Source organism: Cimex lectularius, unplaced genomic scaffold (assembly GCF_000648675.2).
Source record: "Cimex lectularius strain Harlan isolate CLEC.00 unplaced genomic scaffold, Clec_2.1 scaffold91, whole genome shotgun sequence".
Taxonomy (NCBI): Eukaryota; Metazoa; Arthropoda; class Insecta; order Hemiptera; family Cimicidae; genus Cimex; species Cimex lectularius.
In genome coordinates this window covers 219,535-240,787 of record NW_019394227.1, presented here as the reverse complement: position 1 = coordinate 240,787, position 21,253 = coordinate 219,535, and the positions used below count along the sequence as shown (strand labels likewise).

General features: G+C 31.0%; 2 protein-coding genes across 3 annotated transcripts in view; one reads left to right on the top strand and one right to left on the bottom strand.

Moving 5' to 3' along the window:
* LOC106674093 overlaps positions 1 to 12,377 on the bottom strand; it is a 66,097-nt gene extending 53,720 nt beyond the window's left edge. The window contains exons 1-2 of one of the 2 annotated variants that reach the window (XM_024230355.1): positions 12,150 to 12,377; positions 3,073 to 3,260 (exon numbers count right to left, since the gene is read on the bottom strand). In XM_024230355.1, the coding sequence (XP_024086123.1) occupies positions 3,073 to 3,168 (96 nt within the window). In that variant the 5' untranslated portion in view covers positions 3,169 to 3,260; positions 12,150 to 12,377. Of the gene's footprint in view, positions 1 to 3,072; positions 3,261 to 4,309; positions 4,420 to 12,149 lie in introns of those variants that run through there. The other variant, XM_024230354.1, reaches the window with a different exon arrangement.
* Positions 12,378 to 15,356: 2,979 nt separating this feature from the next.
* On the top strand, positions 15,357 to 19,975 carry LOC106674095 (regulator of microtubule dynamics protein 1-like). The gene is made up of 7 exons (XM_014406576.2): positions 15,357 to 15,552; positions 18,687 to 18,848; positions 18,908 to 19,162; positions 19,247 to 19,302; positions 19,375 to 19,512; positions 19,579 to 19,693; positions 19,768 to 19,975. Exons 1-7 carry the CDS (start codon positions 15,442 to 15,444, stop codon positions 19,813 to 19,815), a joined length of 885 nt encoding a protein of 294 aa, XP_014262062.1. The 5' UTR covers positions 15,357 to 15,441; the 3' UTR covers positions 19,816 to 19,975.
* The last annotated feature ends 1,278 nt before the right edge of the window (positions 19,976 to 21,253 follow it).

Genomic DNA, 21,253 nt, shown 5'->3' with positions numbered 1-21,253 from the left:
GCTTAGTAAAAAAAAAGATTTCTTTGTGCTTTAACTAATCTACATCTAACAATTTTAAATATTTTTCGATGAACAATCTCTTTAATATTTATTCAGATATCGTGAGATGCGGTCGGGAGTGATGTAGGTTTCAGAAAAACATTTTCTTTATCGTGCCAACGTTTCGATCTTTTATTGAGATCATCTTCAGGGCCTGGGATTTACAAACAATGTTTACATNTTTGAAATCCCAGGCCCTGAAGATGATCTCAATAAAAGATCGAAACGTTGGCACGATAAAGAAAATGTTTTTCTGAAACCTACATCACTCCCGACCGCATCTCACGATATCTGAATAACTATAGATTAACGGTCACTAATCTCTACACACTCTTTAATATTGTTTTTTCCCCGATCAAAAAGAAAATAGAATGGCTCAAAAATGTGACTCTGAAGGAAGCAAAAATCTACAAAAACGCTGAATGATTGAAATTGGCAAACTTGTTTAAAAACAGATTAATGTATGAATATTTACAAAATGTAAAACGGTGGCTTTTACTTGGGTCTTTTCAGATTACTGGATTACATAAATTTTTATTTTATCTGTACAGGTTTAAAATAGAATCCAACCAAGATGATGTCAAACGGATGAAGTATGAAAAAAGTGCAGAAAGAAACAAGACCCAATCTTAAAGAATTCTTCTCAAATGGTCTTTAAATTCTAATAATTTAGCCATGGTCTACTAGAATGGTGTCTAGGGGGTGGAAGGGGAATAAAAATTCTAGGGTTATGATGGATCAAGCTTGGTGCGGAAATTTTTGAACAAAGCAGGATCAAATCGGTTTATCGACAAAAGGATTGTTGAGGTTGTTCTGGATAGCAAGGTTAGTGGCATAACAAGGAGCTTTGAAAATTTGTTTGAGGACTATTGATTGGATATGCCCAATATTGGATGTCTTGGCGGAACCGCACAGTTTCATTCTGTATGATCAGAATGGGTGCAGTAATGTCTTTATGTAGAGTTTTGACAATGAAAACAGATTTTCGTCCTAAAAATCTCCTTAGCTGTCCAAATTTTCTGTTAAGTTGTCTCTTAAATCTTGTGTGGGGTTTCCACATCAGTCTGCTCTCGTTATAATCCTGATCTGTAGATGTACACTGGGTACATTCTTCCCCCTTCAGACTAGTCCTTTACTTTTTGCACCAATTTATCAAAATAAACTCGAGGTGTTCTTGGATGAGGTAGCTTGGACAGGATTCAGATTGTGGTGTAATTTATTTAAATGTAATAAGGAACAGGACCAAGACTGCTCCCTTGTGGGACACTGGCTTGTACTGGACTCAAAACAATTTCAGAACCTTTTAGCAAATGTTTGGAAGGAAAGAGACAACAGAATGCATCAAGGGAAGTAGGAAAAAGTTTTTGAATCATAACAGAATAACTTAATAGAACACTGCAGATGGACTAGGTATCTGAAGACGATTGGTACTATCCAACAAATTACATGCAGATTCTGCAAAGAGACAGAGGAGACACCAATACACCTACTAACAAACTCGCTACATCTGCCCGCAGTGTTTTGGGACAACTTAACCATAGAAGAAATACAAACAGTTAAACCGGCCTAAACTAATCAAGTTTCTTGGTGAACTAGGTGTTATAGGTACAGAACGGGGGATGCAATAGCTTTCAAAGAGCACTGTATATTACACACTCCAAACATAACATCTTACATTAGTACGATATCTGAGTAATCATTGCCGCACTTTGCTCTGAAGAAGAGATCAGTTAAATAGGATTCCATGATAAGGTAATAAGATATGGGTAGGAAGTGTTTAATTTCACAGAGGGTCTGTGTCAAAAGCATGGGCCAGATCAAATAATGCAACTCTTTGTTCTCTAAAGCGGAGGAAATGTCAAAAATTTTGAAACCTTGCTGGATCTAAAATGGCAGATAGAAGCCGAATTGGTAAGAAAGCATAAAAGTAAAATTTTACCATTTAAAATTGATAAAATAAGAACAATGTTATAGCTAAAATTATTCTTTGTTATGCTAAAAGTTACCGGTTGTTAACTTTTTTTTTAGATTTCATTAATTAATCGTTATGACCAACTTTTTAATGCCCTAATGAACAGGTTTTGGTTTCATGTTCGTATTTTCCATGTTTTATTAGTTTTCTTCTGCTAATAAGCAGGTTTGTCCGTTAAATATTATCTTGGCTTTTTGGCACAGTACAAACAGAATATTATAAATTTATGATGTCCATATTTTATTCTTTGTCAATAATATATCAGAACCTGACAAATCAATTTTTTATTTTTGATATGTTGACTAAGTCGCAAATCAATTTAAAGTTAAAACAAGAACATCTAAGATAGATTTTTTTTTTTTAAAGTAAGACGTTTCCTTTGAATGGGAATTTACAAGCCTAATGGTTGATAACCTTAGGCAAGTGGAATTAATAAACAGGCACTCCCTTGTTCCATTAATTACTGACACTCCACCCAGTCACAAAGAGGCCCTTAGTCCAAAGTGAAACGGCCTTTTTTTCTAGGAATATTAGAAAATATGAGCTACAGAAATTAATTTTCATAAATTGCCAACACCCCGGGTTAAAACAAAATGTAAGCTTGAATTAATCTTTTACAAAATGAATACACCATTAAAAAAGGAGTAAAATATAAATTTATTATTAAATCTTTTAAAAAATTTATAATACTTATAAACAATTACGACAAAAGTACAATAGGATAAGCAATGACCCGATAGAAATATTGTCATTCACATAGTAATAGTATAGAGTGTGCAACTATTGGCACTGATTCCCCCCCCTCTATTTATAGCATACTTGCAACCCAGTTAAGTTATTCGGAATACATTTCTTGGAAATCAAATGCCCGCTTATATTTCAAAATGTCACTAACCCACTTTTGTTATTTTGATGTACAGGTTTTGTCAAGATTTGCAATAATGTGAATATTTCATAGATTAGTGTAACTTATGAAGTAAAATTGTTCAGTAAACAACAAAGAAATTTTAAGTTTGACGTAATATTTGATTGACAGGCCATTTTATATTTAGTATACTCACCCTAGAAATTCTTAACAGGTGGCTGGCGTCAGCCCCACCATTCATTCTAAAACCCCACGGCGGGGTTCCTTCGAAGTGCACTTCTTTCATAGACATATCAGGTACTTGAGTTCAACAAAGTCTATTAAATCACATATCGTTTGACAGTGTGTGCTGTTTGATCAGGCTGGTAACTCGTTCGCTCGATGCTGAAACAGAAATGTTCAAAATTTTCAAGTTTTTCAACAACAACAACAACAAAAAACATTAAACATGGTTTATCAATTAATGTGGGATAATAAATCTAATGACACAAAATGGCAGTCTTTCAATACTAATTGTGGATTTTCTAAGAAATATATGTTTAAATAATGCTAAAAATAAATATTACACCAGAAAACAAAAATAGATGTTAAACTACGTGTATGACCTTAAGACATGATCTTTCGGTCCACTGGATGTAAACATCTACAAAATAATATTCACCTCATAAACCTGTGAATTTATCAATTATTACTGACTTTTCACAGTACACAATTTTTCAAGGGCATTTGATCAATTAATTTGCATTAAACATTAACACAATACATGAAAATGTAAACAAGTGTGGGTCTGTTTTTTATTAACCTCATAAATACTACATTTTCAAGTTTATTCGCATTGGATTGTAATTATTATTTTATTACTGATTGTAAATATGTCAGAAAAAACATTAATAAACAGAGCATATTATCCAGCATAATTATTGCTACTTTCAACAATGCTGATCTGTAAAAAAAATATTTATTCTTAAATTTAAATATTTTTCAATAATTATTTATATTGAAATCACAAAAGCATAAATTTTCCAATAAAACTATAATAACAATGTCACAAGTTTAAATCAACTGTAAAAATTAAACAGCGATAGCAACAAGCAGATGTAATTTATATACGTCACTGAATCATAAAAATTATGAAATCTATACAATTTTACCCTTTAAATGATTTTTCACGTTGCTTTTTTATTTAAATTCAATTCTGACGGTGATTTTAAACTGTGCCATTTAGAAACTGTTTAAATTACTGTGCTAAAATTATTAATTATTATTATAGAGAGATATTATTAAAGAGATTCCATAGGTTAAAACTAGATGAAAACTTTTCACCAAATAAACTGAGCAATTGTTTAGAGGTAAAATAAAAGGTAGGGCCTAAGAGGTAAAAACTAAGGCTGTATATGAATAATATAAATTTTTGTAAATAATAAAAGGCTCACCGGTTGAATAAGTTGTTGTTTCGATAAAGGTACACAACACACAGGCTCTTCGTAAGACGTGAGAAAGTTTAAAGGCAGAGTTGCGTTAGTGTGTGAGTGAGGCTCAAGCTAAAATAGAACTATGCTTCAAGTGGTCAGTTCACTCCCTTATCTCAAAGGCTATTAGGGCTCCCCCTCTCTGTCTAAATTGTCAATTAAAAATTAAAACGAGCCCAAATTGGTGGGAAGTAGTACATCTTGAGAAATTTACCTTTTAACACTGTAAACTTTAGGTGATGTAGTTTTATATTTCATGAATATTTAAGTAATCTTGTAATAAAGACTTTAAATATTATAATAAAATAGAATGATTGAGTCTATCCATTTGTTTCTCCAAAATAAATAAGCAAAACTTTTTTCTATTTTAAATATGTTATGTAATATATTATCCCAAATTGTTAATACATTTTCCATATATTGTAACAAACCCAAAATAAAAAGTATAAAAGCATTTTATACGATGTTTACCTTCAATAAAATTATTTTATGATCAAAAACCACGAAAACACGAAAGTTATAACACCGATCGGCAAAAATTAAGATTTTTTTTAACCAATATAAGTATTTTTTTCTCTATCATTGTTCTCACCATCCTTAATCGTTTATATTTCAAGCAACTTCTGCATAATTGAACAATTAAACAAACAGATCTAAATATGATTTAAAAATGTCACTGTTTGATTGATGCTGAAAATTTTAAATGTCTTGGATAAGGATTATGTTAGGATATTAATATATTATGTATATATAGCAGATTATATATAGATATATAACGATATAAGGATTTTTATACAAATGTATGAATTTTAAATAAATGGATAATTATGGTCAAATGTAAGTATATTTATTTATATCCTTTATTTTGTATTTAATACTTTTTTTCAGTTATTTCAAGGATTATTCCCATTCATTTTAAGTGTACTGATTCAGGACAATTTTTACATAATACAATATCAAAAAAATCAAGGTTTTTCAGTGTTTATAGAAAGTAAGAAAGCGGTACATTTTATTGATGATAATAAATATTAATGTCAAGCAGGATTTTTTCTTTTCCACCCTATCCTTAAATAGTTATCAATAATTTAAACGATAAACTGATAGATGTAATGTCTTCAGTGAAAAAATAATAATAATAGTAATAATTCTTTGCTCTACTATCTTACGTGTCATTGATAAAAAAGATTGTCGCATGATTTTTTAATAAAAAATGAAATATTAGAAAGAAAATGATAACGAATCTATATTTATAGACAAAATATAATATTAGGCTATTGATTTTATTTCTCATTATTTTAAATTTTTAAAAAGTATAAAAAGGTAATTTGTGTTTATTGTTAATGACCTATAACAGATCTGCTATTACAATATGCATAAAATGTTAATTTGTTTTTTGCCAGCCTTCTTCCTATCTTTCTTTTCATGTTTCTCCAATCAAGTTATAGATGTTTTATGATAATGTTTTATAGTAACAAACTCTATTTTTTTTTATCTTATGGCTAGCCTCTCTTTCTCTGAGCCCTAGGGCTTCGTCGATTGTGCATAAAATAACACAAATAACAACAAACCAGATAAATCATGATAGTCTGGTTTGCATTTATGTACCTTATAGCACTTGATATTCCTCGGTGTAATGGGGGATAAGACTCTCCATTCACGCTAATAAATTGCATTCACACTTCCCCAGAGTACTCAATAGTCCTCTGGGTAATTGGGGATAAATCCTGCCATTCTCGTTAATAAATATCGTGCACAAACCAGACTTAGTTCATACTACTCCAAAGTACTCACTATTCTTTGGGGAAATTGGGGGTTATCACTCCATTCATACAAATAAATACATCCATTCATATATCATACACATGAAGGTAGAAGACCTGTGTACAATTTATTCATGATCCCGAGCTATTGAATTTATTATGTAAAATGCTAATAATAAAGAGCTATCACAAAGATGTTTAATAATGAAAATGAAAATGGTGAGAACAAGCATTTAATGTAAATAGGTATGGTTTTCAAGTCTTAAAAATAACAATAATTAAGTAATAAGTTTTTTCTCTAAGCATATCACTTCCAGAATGTTTTTGTAAAAGTGCCAGTCTTTACCATCAAATTAAGTTATTTAATTCATAAAATAGCAATAAAATGTATGTTATCAATGCAGAAACAGTAAAAATGGGTTGTCTGGTCAAAACTGGGCTAAAATTAAATAACTGAAACTTAACTGGAATAAACAGGAAGTCGAAATGAGAAGATTGTGGTATAGGCGATCAAAGTCCCAATAGCTCAAGCAGTTAGAGCAGCGGCGTATTGAGCCGAAGGTCATGGGTTCAAATCCCGCCTGTGACACAAATTTTTCATTTCGAAAAAATTTTGTACAATTAATTGAGTGAAATTAAAGAAGTAAGCAGGAACATCTTCATTGGGTCATGCTTTTTATTTATTGTTGTTGTTTTCTCTTACAAAAACCAGAAAAGCTTGTGTCAACAGTGATACAATTATAAAACTATTTTTTATAATAGTTATACTTATACTATTTTTTATATAATTTTTAAAAATGTAAGGAAACAAATTTAACCTTTTATTTGAACATACTAAAGAAATGGTAGTAGTTTGTATTTTGTGATTAGTCACTTTCAAAATGAGATTGTTGTTGTTTTTTTTGTTTTTTTGTTTTTTTTTATTCCCTTTGTCTTAAATGCCTTAAAACTGAATAATTGCTTAATAACATCTATTGTTAATCAGAGTTACTGCAAGTCAACTAATTTAAGAAATTCAATCATCTCTGAATAAACTTTCTTCAGCTTTTTATTGTTTTTGGTCAACCTAGAAAATCATCAAAGATCATTAACAAATTCTGGGAGACCAAAATTTAGCAAAAATACACGGATAAGAGTGCAATCAAGTCAAATATTTATTACATTAGATAGTCTGGCCAAACGTCCTTTGAAAGTTTGGAAATTTGATAAAAACGAATTTTTACATTTAGCTTTTTGATAATTTTATTGATGTAAAATCATTTACACTTCTGTCTTCTATTTCTTTCAGATCTTGCTGTAATAAATTAATTCTAAATTAATAAACATTAATAAATTACATTCACATTACCCCAGAGTATTCAATATTCCTCAGGGTATTTTGGAGTAAACCCTGTCATTTACACTACCAAGTAGCAAGCAATAAACAATTATCTTTAAGGAAATCTTTAAAGAAAATTTAAATATCTTAGCAATAAAAGGTGAATAGCATTTTATTTTATTTTATTTTATTTTTTTTTGTAACAAAATATTTTCTGTATNTATATATTATATATTTATATTCTAGTATTTTAATATTTTTAACAACTCAAATCACGACAGAGTTTCAGTTACAAGGTCATTCTGAATTTGATGGTCAAATAATTTCTCAATAGAAATATCAGTCTGTATCAGATAAAGGATCACTAATAAAAAAGAACTAATGCATCAGTAAATTAGCTTACGTGTGAATTTGAGAGATAAGAAGTTTTATTTACTTTAAGACATGAGGATTTGTATTATTAACGACTTATGAATGATTTTGTTTGTTATTGTGAATCTATTAGGACATATTGGTAGATTTTTTACTTAATAAGAGTTATTAAGGATGGATACACACAATAAACAAAATTTATTCACCACTAATTATTTTTTATTAAAAAAAAGCACGCAATAAAATATCAAAAATTGAATCAAAGAGACAAAACACGAGTGGATTGAGTGAAGGCTCTCTTGTGCCAATTGAGGGTTGAAATCATTTATCACATCAAATATTCAATTCCCTTTTTCCTGTTCTGACTTTTTCCTATGAGAACTTTCGTTTTGTCATTTTTAAAACGGCTTCTAACTCTGAAATATTATTGGCATCTGAAATATCACTGAGATCACTATTTCATTCAATTGAATTGCCACAATTTTACCTCTGATCATCCACAGAATCTGAACAGGGAGGTGGTAAATTGCTTTTTATGAATCATCTGTTTACAATAACTAAGCCGAAATTTAGAAAATTTTCAACAGAAGGTGTGTAATTAATTATTTACCTTCTCGGAAAAGCCTTAATTTGACTTTTTTAAAAATTATTTATGATAATTTATAACTTTTTAATGTTAAATACATCTTATAATATTATTAATTACAAAAAGTTCCGAAACACAATCATCAAAACTTGAGTTATAAAAAGTAAGTTCACTTAAAAACCTAAATTTCTGAGCCAATATAATAAATAATATAGAACATAAGTAAGTTATTGAACGTCAAGTAATCATCGGTTGATCCTTGATATTTTTATCAATGAAATCATCTCTTAAGATCATCTTGATAAATTGTCTGATAGACATGGATGATCAAAATTCTTTTCGAATTAAGTAATAAATAAGTTTAATGTTGGTACATGATTATTTTTAGATGTAATAAATGAAAAATTTTCTTTTAGTTCTATTTCACTAATGGATACCGACTGCTCATAGACTTGCACCACATATACTCATTCCTCATCTCTCGAGTCCAAAGAATACTGGGCGGAGTTCTCAATGTGTCACAAATATTTGGCTGCATGAAGGCCTGTACAAACTAAACTGCACCCTTTCAAATATCCTCTACCTAATCCTTCAGAGTCCGCCGGCCTACACTGACTATTGTCCTCTAGGAGCAGGGTATTTGGATGGATCCTTTACCTCCTCTACACTGCAGATATTCCAATTTCACCCTCTAACATCCTTGTAATCTTTCTGGATGCACAGCTGTGCAATCCTCGGATCCAAATTCGACAACTGCTTTAGAGGAGCTCTAGACACATGTCCTGCAAATAGCCCAATAGAGCAAGCAGTGGTGTATAAGGATTAATGCTCATTCACCATTCAAATTAAAATCCCTCATATAATATTCCTCAATAATAAAAAGAAAATGAGACTGCTACCTTGAATTCCATCTAGACTCATGATTAACCTGGAACCAACCAATACATACAACTAAACCGACAGGAATTAAACAAATGTTTTAAAATACTACACAGACTGGCATACACATCTTATGTTTCAACAAAAAACAAAACAATCCTAAAATCAATATGGATGTATGGACCAGAACTGTTGGGCAATCCTAAACCTCTCAATCCAAAGTCCTCAGAACCAAAGTCAATCCTCCTTACTATGCCTCCAACATGTCCTTTCACAACAACCTCATAATTCCTTTTGAGCAAAAAAATCTCCAAAACATTTTTCTCTTTCCGCAGTAGACTTTCCTCTTGCTCCAATCAAGTTATCCAACCTTTATCTAATAGTAGCCACTTACATAAGGCCCAGTTCACCCTGAGGCAATCAGTATGAGAGATCAGTATCAAGGAGGCCGATGTAAGAGACAGATACAGTCATTCAGACGGGAAGACTGGCAGATACCGATTTTAAGTCGATGTTTAGTCGCTTGGTACGTTTTCTGTTTAAAGGCAACTGACAGGATACTGTGCAGCATGGCACACATTTCATACTATATCAAGCAGATCGCTCCATCCAACTCTTGTTTTCACACGCCTTCTTTGAAACTTTTAAAAAATGGATAGAAGTGATATTTTTGATAACGACAAATGAATTTCATCAGTTCAACATATCCCACGCTTTGAAACAACAGTGACTTTATGATGGTGAACCCACATAACTCTACTTTTACTTGTTTTTCGGCTAATTAAATGCCAAAGAGCTACAGCTTTTAACTCGTCCATTATAAAAATATAACAGAATCAAACATCTAGGTCTTTAATAAAGGATCAAGAAGTGATGGAAAGGAGGCAACTGAATCTAGTCATCAGGAAAGTCGCCTGGATACTTTTTGTATCTCATACTGGAATCGCATATGCCTCTCTTATACCGATCACCTCCGGGCAAACCAGGCCTAATTCTAATTCATACAAATTGCCAAAACTCCTTACTACATCACTAATCTCACTAGTCCACAATGACCTCGATATTCATTTTGTCAACAAACCGTTCCCGATTCCAAAAGTTTCGCACCAACGTCTTGATCATTCTAACCAAACTGCTCGAAGCATCTCTACAGAATACTTTTGTGAAAACCCACCACCTAGCCTTAAACGACAATGGCCTCAAGATATTTCCCTTTAATCCCTCATGAGAGCCAGCATTGCTGATTTCTCATGCTATGAGTTCTCCATGGGCATTGTGCAAGTGTGTAAGTAAAAAAAAATCCCATTGATAAAGTAATATTTTCTAAGCTAAATAAAAATAAAACTTTTTTTTTTTCTTAAAGGTAAAAAACCACCAAGGGTCATGACTGCCTTGAAAGTATGTTGTTAGCCAAGTTAGTATTAGTAGTTGTTAGTATGTGAAACATTTTAACATGAAAAATTACATTTAATAGGCAGGGTTCATAGAGGAAGCCAAATAGTTTCTTGATGTTACTAAAATTGTCACCTAGTTTTGTTTTTAGATTATTTGCGAGTTTGAACGTATTTCTTATGTCTGTGTATTTTTTGCATGTTATTAAACATATATAACAGTGATTATTTTTCCGCAATCTGGACACACTGAAGCAGACTCCCGGGACATCAAATGACCATGCGTCAATTGACAGTACCCTCAATCTAGCCAAAGTTGTTTCTTCTTTCTTGGGTACAGTTTGTATTTTTATTTAATTATCTCTTAACTTTGAACATGCTACTTAATGCCTCACCGCAGGGCACAACGTTTATCATTTTTTCAGTTACAAAGGAAAAATATTTACAGCATTTTGTTTATTTAAAAGTTAAATAAAAACATTTTTTTTAAATGGTATGCATTAAGGAAATATAAATTCCAAGACGAGTTATTTACAAAACAACGCCATACCTAGATCCCAACTCATCTCCCCTCCATTTAAATACTCCAAATAAATTAAACCAAGCCAAAAAAAATATTTATTTAATAAACCGTTCAGATATAATAAATCAACATGCATAAATTTAAAAAAAAAAAACATTGAATGCAAGAATTTGTATTGTAAAAATTGTATTGTAAAGATGTACCACTATTTGACCCCTTAATTTCCCAAAGTTTGTTATTCCTCACTCTCTGCCACTCGATTTCCCATTGTGACCATAACTTTTTTAATAAATGAATTGAAATCTTCCTTCATGTCTCTTATGTCCTTCTGTTATAGCTTTCTTTACTGTGCGGTCAGCTTTTTCATTCCCGATTATGCCACTATGACCCAGAATCCACAAGTACTGCACAGACTGATTTTTAAATTTGTTTGATATCATAAGAAGAATATCATGGACTCTGGGATTAGTCGCGAAGAGGTTTTTAAGGGTGCAGATGGCAGAGAGAGCATCAGAACAAAAAAATAAAACTCTAAATAACTGCTATCACAGCTTAACATAAGATCATCCTTTTAAATAAATAAAAACAAAACAGTTTGTATTTTTATTTAATTATCTCTTAACTTTGAACATGCTACTTAATGCTTCACCGCAGGGCACAACGTTTATCATTTTTTCAGTTACAAAGGAAAAATATTTACAGCATTTTGTTTATTTAAAAACAAAGTTAAATAAAAACATTTTTATTTTTAAAATGGGTATGCATTAAGGAAATATAAATTCCAAGACGAGTTATTTATAAAACAACGCCATACCTAGATCCCAACTCATCTCCCCTCCATTTAAATACTCCAAATAAATTAAACCAAGCCAAATAAAATATTTATTTAATAAACCGTTCAGATATAATAAATCAACATGCATAAATTTTTTTAAAAAAATTGAATGCGAGTATTTGTATTGTAAAAATACTGACCTTGGTTTTTACATGTTTACAAAGGTTGTTAAAATCGAATGTCAGTCTGTTTACTCCCGTGTTTAACCGATGCCGAGTACAAAGATGACGGAGAGCATTTCAGATGATGGCAAGGGCCGAGGGGAAGAAGGCGGAACATAAAAATAAATTCCAAATTAAAAGAAACGGGGAAGACGAGTCCGTCTGTCAGTGCAAAGATGACTTTTCGACCAAAACAGAACCGAACGGCGTACCAAGGCTTTCAGCTGATTGTTATCATCTGTTAGAAGGACGCCCGTGGCTCGGCTTCACCTTGAAACGTGTTACTTTTGAACTTGAACAATTTCACTTTCAACAATTTTTTTTTCGATTTTTAATATATTTGAATTTATAATCCGACAACGCCGCATATTTACAAGGCGAAATTTATTTTCTCACCCTTATTAATTAATTTTATTCATGATTAATTTTATTCTTTAAGTTCTTCCATTCTAACTCGTTCATGAGCGCAAATTTTTAAAGATTTGGATTGTAAAAAAAAAAAAAAATGAAAAACAAAAAAAAATCTATTACTCCACTCGAATATGCAACAATTATAAATAGCAAAATTTTGATTTTATTTAACAAGTGACCTTGCTATTCATTTTTATTCAAATTTTTAGGAGGTGGGGTTGTAAAATTAAACGATTTGGTTAAAAAGTGTTAATCTTTCAAAAAGGTTTTTAAATTTTCTTTAGCTTCTACGAATAAATAGCATATCATTATTATATTATGTTTTAATAGGTTGAAGGTAGTTTAACATTTGAACTAAAAAAAAATTTTTTTTTTAATTTTAATCAGTCTCTTACCTAACTCAGAAATCAGATACAGGCATCCCACAAGGGAGCATTCTAGGTCCCATAATTTATATCATTTATACTGCTGACTTACTTGTACACCCCAATACCATCAACCTATGTGAATGATACAGCAATTCTGTCCTCTAACTCAAATCCTACCTAAGCTACCTCTAATACCCAAGAACCTCTTGAGCTTTGACTAAATTAAATTTAAAATTTCTGTTTACATGACAAATTTTCAAGGGAAATTTGCTCCTTTACTTTTAATTGATAAGAGCCAATTTACTTGTAAAATTATGTTCTAATTCAGTAGTAAATTGATATCTAAGTTTTTTAGACACGATACCAGAGATACCATGACTATAATCCAATGGCCAAGGCAAGAGGCATGAATAGTTGACAGACTCAATACAGTGAGTAAAGGGCTGCTATATAAAAAATGTTTCCTGCCATTTCGACAACACCCTGGTTTTCAACGATCACTCTTAAAAAAGCGATGTGCAGTATAATGGTAAGGCTTAGATCCAATCATGATGTATGCAAATATTACTTAAAAAGATAAATCAGGTACATTGGAACATATAATCATGATTTGTCCATCATTGAAGAGAAACTTAGGAAGATGCTGAGTGCTCTTAAAAACAATGGGAAATATGGTAGGATACTCAAATATAAGCTCCCGTTCTAGCAGGTGATCTCTGTAATAGAAAACTTGTTGAATAATATAAACAAAAGATTATGATTATATTAAAAAAAAGGTTATAGTAAACTAAATTAAACAAAACTAAATAATAGTTGTAATTATTGCATTAATTAAAGTTTTTGTTATTGTTGTTTCTATTTGTTATTTTGAACACATTGTACATTATTATATGATGAAAGTGGCTCTGACAACCAGCTGATGCCAAAAATAAATTTTTAAAAAAAGTTGGAATTTTGATACTTTAGTTTCCATGACAATTTTGCTTGTAAAATTAATTTTTATTTTAGTAGTTAATTGATATTAAACAAGTAAAATTTAAATTGGAATTTTGATTTTCTTTTGTCTCCATGGCAAATTTGCATTAATTTGTGTCGTAAAAATAATTTATATTTTTGTTGTAATTGAGAGTACAAAATGAAATCTAATCTTCATTAGTTGTCAATTGATTTGGGGTAAAAAATGGATAACTAAATTGTAGTTTTGATATTTTTGTCCACATGACTAAAATTGCTTTCTTTAAAAATACTTTTTACTTTATTAGCTAATTGATATAAAATCTAAATTGAGATTTATTTAAAAAATTTAATGACAAATTTGCATGTAAAATTAATTTATATTTTTGTTGTTAATTGACATTACAAACATGAAATGTAAATTGGAATTTTGATTTTTTTAGTTTCCATGACAAATTTGCACAGAAAGTAACGTTCTTCATTAGTAGTCAATTGATTTGGGATAAAAAATAGAAATCTAAATTGGATGATATTTTGTCTCCAATGACCAAAATTACTATCTTTAAAAATTATTCTGGTTTGGGATAAAAATAGAAATCTAAATTGGATGATATTTTGTCTCCAATGACCAAAATCACTTTCTTTAAAAATACTTTTATTTGGGATTAAAAAAATAGAACTAAATTGGATGATATTTTGTCTCCAATGACCAAAATCACTTTCTTTAAAAATTACTTTGATTTGGGATAAAAAATAGAACTCTAAATTGGATGATATTTTGTCTTCAATGACCAAAATTACTTTCTTTAAAAATTACTTTTTTTGCGATAAAAAATAGAAATTTAAATTGGTTGATATTTTGTCTCTAATGACCAAAATTATTTTCTTTAAAAATTACTTTTTTACTTTATTAGCTTATTGGCATAAAATCTAAATTAAAATTGTGATGTTTTTTTTTAATTTCCATGACAAATTTGCCTTATCTGTCCTTATATATTTATATATTTTTGTCTCCATGACATACGTTCTTGTAAAATAACTTTATACTTTAATTGTTAACTGATTTAATGTTTTAAAAAAGTAGAAAATATATTTTGAATACTGTATAAATTTTTACTTTTTGTCCTACAAGCTTTTACATTTTAATTTTTTTTATTGGTTTAGTTTAACCTATTTTCAAATAATTAGTACAAGATGTAATGAAAAGAAACTCTCTAACAGAAGACATTTTTGTTGTTTCTGGGTTTTGTTTTTTTAAATGTATTTTATGCATGTTAGGGTTTATTTCTGAGAAAAACATAGTATTTATGAGTTTTTAAACCATTATGACAATTAATTTGGTCAAAGCAGGAGATTAATTGATAATCCTGTGATTGGACGGTTTGTGTTCGTCATCTGACAGCCGGCCTCTTTCGTATCGGCATCTTTGGAGAGGAGCGTTGGCGGGATTCAGCTGGCTTCGTGTTGTCAGCTTCCGGTCGCCAGGTCCCAGGCCGCTTCGCTCTTATCAATGGACGACCTTGCCGTTTGTAAACAAGATGCAGTTTTTTAGGCGAACCGTCTCTTCATTTGCGAAATACGCCTTTTTCAGGCCGACGAGGGCCAAAAACCTGGTGGCTTTACCGCACAGACTGCTTTTCAGCTTGGACGTAAGTGTTTCACTTGAAAATTCACATTTATTGTACAATTAAAAAATATAAATTCAGACAATTTAGAAATAGATTGTATCTATAGACCACGCAGTGTCTATTTTTAAGCTGTTTTTTAAATTGTTTACTTTCTGTTTATCACATTTTATCCTCTAGTTTTTAGCCTTTCAATATATTTATAAATTCACAAACACTTATTCCTTTACTATTTAATAATTAAAATCATAAATACTTTCCATATGTATTATAAAAATAATTAGTAATTACATTTAAAAAGCATAAACAACTTTTTTTCCATTTATGAACACTTTTGTAACTGATTAAAGTTGTTTCTATGCTTAATCATTGACAAAATAAACAATCACAGTTTATGCTTTAGTTAGCATAAATGTATAATTAGGAAGCTCTTGACTGGTAATCATTTATAATTTTAACTTAAAATTTATATTCTTGTCAAGAATAATAACAAATAAAATAAAGTGTAACAATCTTGGTCAAATATTTTGGGCAATATTGACTGAAGTGGTAATCTTGTTTTTATTATTATTTCATATCTCACTTCAATCTTTGGATGGATTTTTTTTCCACCGTGTCAATTTAATAAAAAATAAAAGTTTATTTTACAAAGGCAAAAAAATCTCTATCTTAGTGCCTAACTTTTAATTATTAGGGTAATGTTAATGAGTTTATCAGATACCCAAAAAACAGCAAGAACACTGGTCTGAATAACCGGGAAATAAGAATGAATAAAAACTAGAATAAAAACCTCAAGTCGGTCAACTTAGATAATGTCGGAATGAAAAGAGCAAGGATATTGATCCAAACCAAAAATAAAAGCGTGCAAGAGTATGTTTTAGGGCTTAACAGGGAGATGCCCTTGACACAGGTATGGCACAGGATCGAGTGATCAAGGGGAAGAATAAACGCCAACACCGATATAATTTGAAAACAATTTTATAATCAATGAACCAAAAGAAATTGCTGATACCCTTGCACACTTGTCTTGAGCGATCGGTCATATTCAGAAAGATTCCTTCAGGAGAAAGGCAGAATGGAATAATACAGACATCACCAGCGACATAAGATATTATAACTGGCCTATTATAGTTACTGATACTGACAAATCGCCGGGATCAGAAAAGTCACATCCTTGATGTATAATGAGATCAGTGGAAAGAGGCCATTGTAATACCAATCCCAAAAGGTGTAAAAGACCCCAGTAAATTAAAGTTACTTGGTGAAAAAAATCCAACACAAAGATGAAGCCAAATCTGAAAGAAATGAGAGAACACGATAAACTCATCAGTTAATGATTATTCAGAAATCGTGAGTTGCAGTTTGGTGTGATGTAGGTTTCAAAAAAACATTTTCTTTATCGTACCAATGTTTCATGGTTTGTATCAGTTAATATTAGTCTAACAATTGGACAAATACCAAATCATAACAATTTATGTTTGTTATTACAAACTAAATTTTTATTCTTAACAAAAACAAGTTTAAAATAAATTTCTTCCGTGAAAATAATCCAACCCAAAGATGAAGCCAAATCTAAAAGAAATTGGAGAACACGATCATAAGATGAGCTCATCAGTTAATATTACCCCAACAATTGGACAAATACCAAAATTGTGACGATTTATTATGTTTGTTATTACAAAATAAATTTTTATTCTTAACAAAAACAAGTTTAAAATAAATTTCTTCCGAGAAAATAACCCAAATCTAATGAAGATTTGAAGCCAAATCTAAAAGAAGTTGGAGTACACGATTATCAGATAAGGTCGTCAGTTAATATTACTCCAACACTTGGACAAATACCAAAATTGTAACAATTTATTAAGTTTGCTATTACAAAGTAAATTTTTATTCTTAACGAAACCAAGTTTTAAAATAAATTTCTTTGGAAAAATAAGACCCCATTGATTTTCATGAAAAATGTATTGTAAAGTGGTTGGACCCCTCTTCCGCGACCCCCAATAGGTAGTTGTGCAATAAACCGACTTGTATGACAGGAATTATTTAATAAGTACAAATTTCACGGGTCTGCAGTGGTTGAGAGGTTAAGGCAAGCATCTCATATTTGCCACACTATAGGTCCGGGTTTGAAACCCGGCATAGCCCATGGCTTTTCTTTAACTACTTTACTACTTTTATGCTATTTTGGAATAAAAGTTTATTTTATAGAATAAACAAAATAAATTGTCACAATTTTGGAATTTGTCCAATTGTTAATGAAAATTGGCTTAACTTCTTATCTTATAATAATCATATTCTCACCATTTCCCTAAACCTGGCTTCTTTGATTTATATTTTTCACATTGTTAATTTAATTTAAAACTTTTCATTTAGCCAAGAAGAAAAGTGTACTTTTCCAGTACACTAAACTTTGTTGATCAACATTTTGTTGAAAAACTTATCAGATTATTATTATTTCCTAACAATTCGTTTATATTTAAGTGCAATATTGTGACCTTTTTTACAAGGCTTTTATCGACCATAGTAAATGGCATCTTTAAATGGTTCAAAAATCTAATAGGTAATGCTTAATGTTGATGCCGCCATTTAAACCTAGAGGAGGTAGACAGAAGAGTACAGACCACAATTGACAAAATGGTTACAAATGATGAGAAATAGGTTTCTCCTTCTCTGTGGTTAAAACGAGAGCAGTCCATTTTTGCTGGCTGAGGAGACCCCACCCCACGATCATCCTTGGCTCAGCATGAAGGGTGAACCTCTTGGCGAGGAGGTGACATTTCTCGGCATAAAATTTGATACAATGAATATTTTTGGCAATCTTTACATTAACTTTTTTGAAAAATACATCTTTCTCACAATTTTGAAACTTTTATTATTGCTTGGGTTGATAATCTTTTTCTTATCATGAGGAAAAATTTTTATGACAAACAAACCGCTAAAGAAACTATTTATTACTACAATTTATTTCATTCATAAAGCCATCTAGGGTCATGAGTTCACCTGTTATCACCAATTCGTATAATGCGTTGAATTAAAGCAAAACTTAATTTTAAATGGAACAAAAAATAAAATCTCAAATTTTTTATTAAAAATGGGTGTATTTATTATGTACTTGTATAATTAAGTAAATTTTGATACTCACATTTTGTATTTTTTAGAAATACAAAACTGGAGCATTTTTGATTTCCCTATCATGGTTCCGTTCCTCAAAAGAAGCGAATAAAGAGGATGCTTTAAGAAAAACTTTATTATCGACTGCTGATGCGTTGTACAAGGAGAGCAAATACAGAGAAATTTGCACTCTGCTAGGTGATTACAAGGTGATTATGTCCAAAATCTCAACGGGGCCATTTTTATGTCTTAAATAATTGCCGTGTAGGATGGAAACGATGTTGAAATTCTTTGGAGGCTGTCGAGAGCGCAATACAATCTTTCCCAAGAGATTGCGACAAGTCCGGAAGAGAAGAAGTCGCTCATTTTTGCGGCGTATGAAGTTATTTCAAAGTCACTGGCCCTAGACAAAGACCATTTCGCTAATCACAAATGGATGTCAATTTTGCTCGATGCCAAGAGTACTTACGAAGGCATAAAGACCAGAATTACGCATCTGCAGACTGTCAAAGAGCACATGTTGGTATGTTCTACTGTAAATATAAAAAAAAATCTACTTTTCTGTATTAATTATAATTTTTTTTAAATGCAAATTTTTCTATTACAGAAAGCTAGTGAATTAAATCCAAATGATGCTACCACACTTTACATGCTTGGCTTGTGGTAATTTTTTTAAATTTGAATATTTGTTGTTTTATTTGAAATAATTTTTATAATGTAAAAAATTATCTTTAGGTGCTATCAAATAACAGATATGCCATGGTATCAAAGGAAAGTTGCATCTACTATTTTCACAGCACCCCCAGTCTCTTCGTACGAAGAAGCACTTATATATTTTTCAAAAGCTGAAGAAGTTGAACCAAGATTTTACAGGTAAATCAAATCATCAATTTTTCCTTTAACTTTATTTTATTTTTTATTTTATTTATTTTTTTTCAGCCAAAATCTCTTGATGCTAGGAAAAACGTATTTGAAACTCAACAAAGAAGACAATGCAAGATACTATTTGAACCTTGCATGCGATTACCCGATTTCAAACGATGATGACTTATTGGTATTTTGATTTCACCATTTTCTCTGTTTAGTATGTCTATGTTAAAATAAAAACAATTTCTTTACCTTTTTCAGGCGAGCAAAGAAGCTTGTGAACTTCTGGAGAAATTAAATAAAAAGTGAATTGAACATAACTATGTACCACTTTTATTCGCTTGTGTTTACGTGCATGTAAGATAATTAATTTTTATTAAATGTGATATTTATATTTTAAGTTGTCAATTTTTTAAAATTAATCTCAGCAAATATATATTATTAGTTAAACATTAAAAAATATATATATCTGAATCATTTTTATCTCCACAAATGAAAAATATTGATTTATTGTGTATCTAGTACATCAAACATTCAAGAAGATTAAAAGGCAGGGTATTATGAACAACAAAATAGCCATCTACTCAGACATCCAGGCGGCAATAACGGTAACTACCTACAGATTAGTAAGTTCAGAGCTTTTGGGATTGCAAGGCCTTGCCAAAAATGGAGAACAACAAAATTAGTTGTTTGGGTGTAAGGGCATACGAGGAGACTGATGAATTGGCCGAGGGAAATTCAATAAAGACAACTATCGACCCAAACCCTTTTGCATACAAAATTACCACAAACGTGTATCTACCAGATAATAAATGTCTTAGGTTAAATGGAATTCTAGTCCAGGACGAAGACATGAGAAAAAACTCAAAAGGATACAACTGCTAACTCACACTTTTCTGGAGTCACATGCCTAAAAACCTATGTGGGAAAAGTTGAGACTAAACCCAAAGACCCTTACATAAATACAATACACAGCAGTTGTTAGACCCATAGTCTATGGATTGGTGGACAAAGATATTACAGCATCACTGTCAATGAGAACAACCTCCATTGCTGCCCAGGAAGTCCTGAATCTATGACATCTAACCAGGAAGAGGCCGCCAGAGCCACAATTCATACACTACAGATAGATAACGAAGCCTACTCGCATAACAAGCAACTAAAGCTTTGGGAGGAGGCAGATAAGACTTCGAGGAATTCAGATTGGACAAAAAGTACATGGTAGAGTAGACGAAGAAAGGGAATCCCAATTAATGCTGACTATATCTGATATACAGATGACTCCATCCTGTCTAGACTGTGGGTAAAAACTGTGCCAAAAAGATTAAAATGTTAGGTATGTTAACAGAAGCTACTAGGAAATCCAGGTGGCACTTTGGGTTATTTCCACATCAGAGGTAAAGTCCAGAGTCATTAGGGATTACCGGTCATTGGGAAATCAACAAAATCACCATTATCTGGGTATGAGGACAAACTGAGCCAAGGAAAAACAAAGCCGAATTGATCCAATTTTGATGAGTGCACATACTGGCCTAAACCCTTTTGTGGTGCACTGTCAAAACTATTTATTCATTAGATAATGGACTAAATGTCCTCGTTTCAATGGAATTTTAATCTAGGACTGGCATGCTACTGCTAAATCTTGGATGTGCTAGGACTAGAATAATATTGGGGTTGCTGAATGACCATGGAGGTATAAGATCTAAGGATATATTATGTAAGATATATCTTACATATGATAAGATAC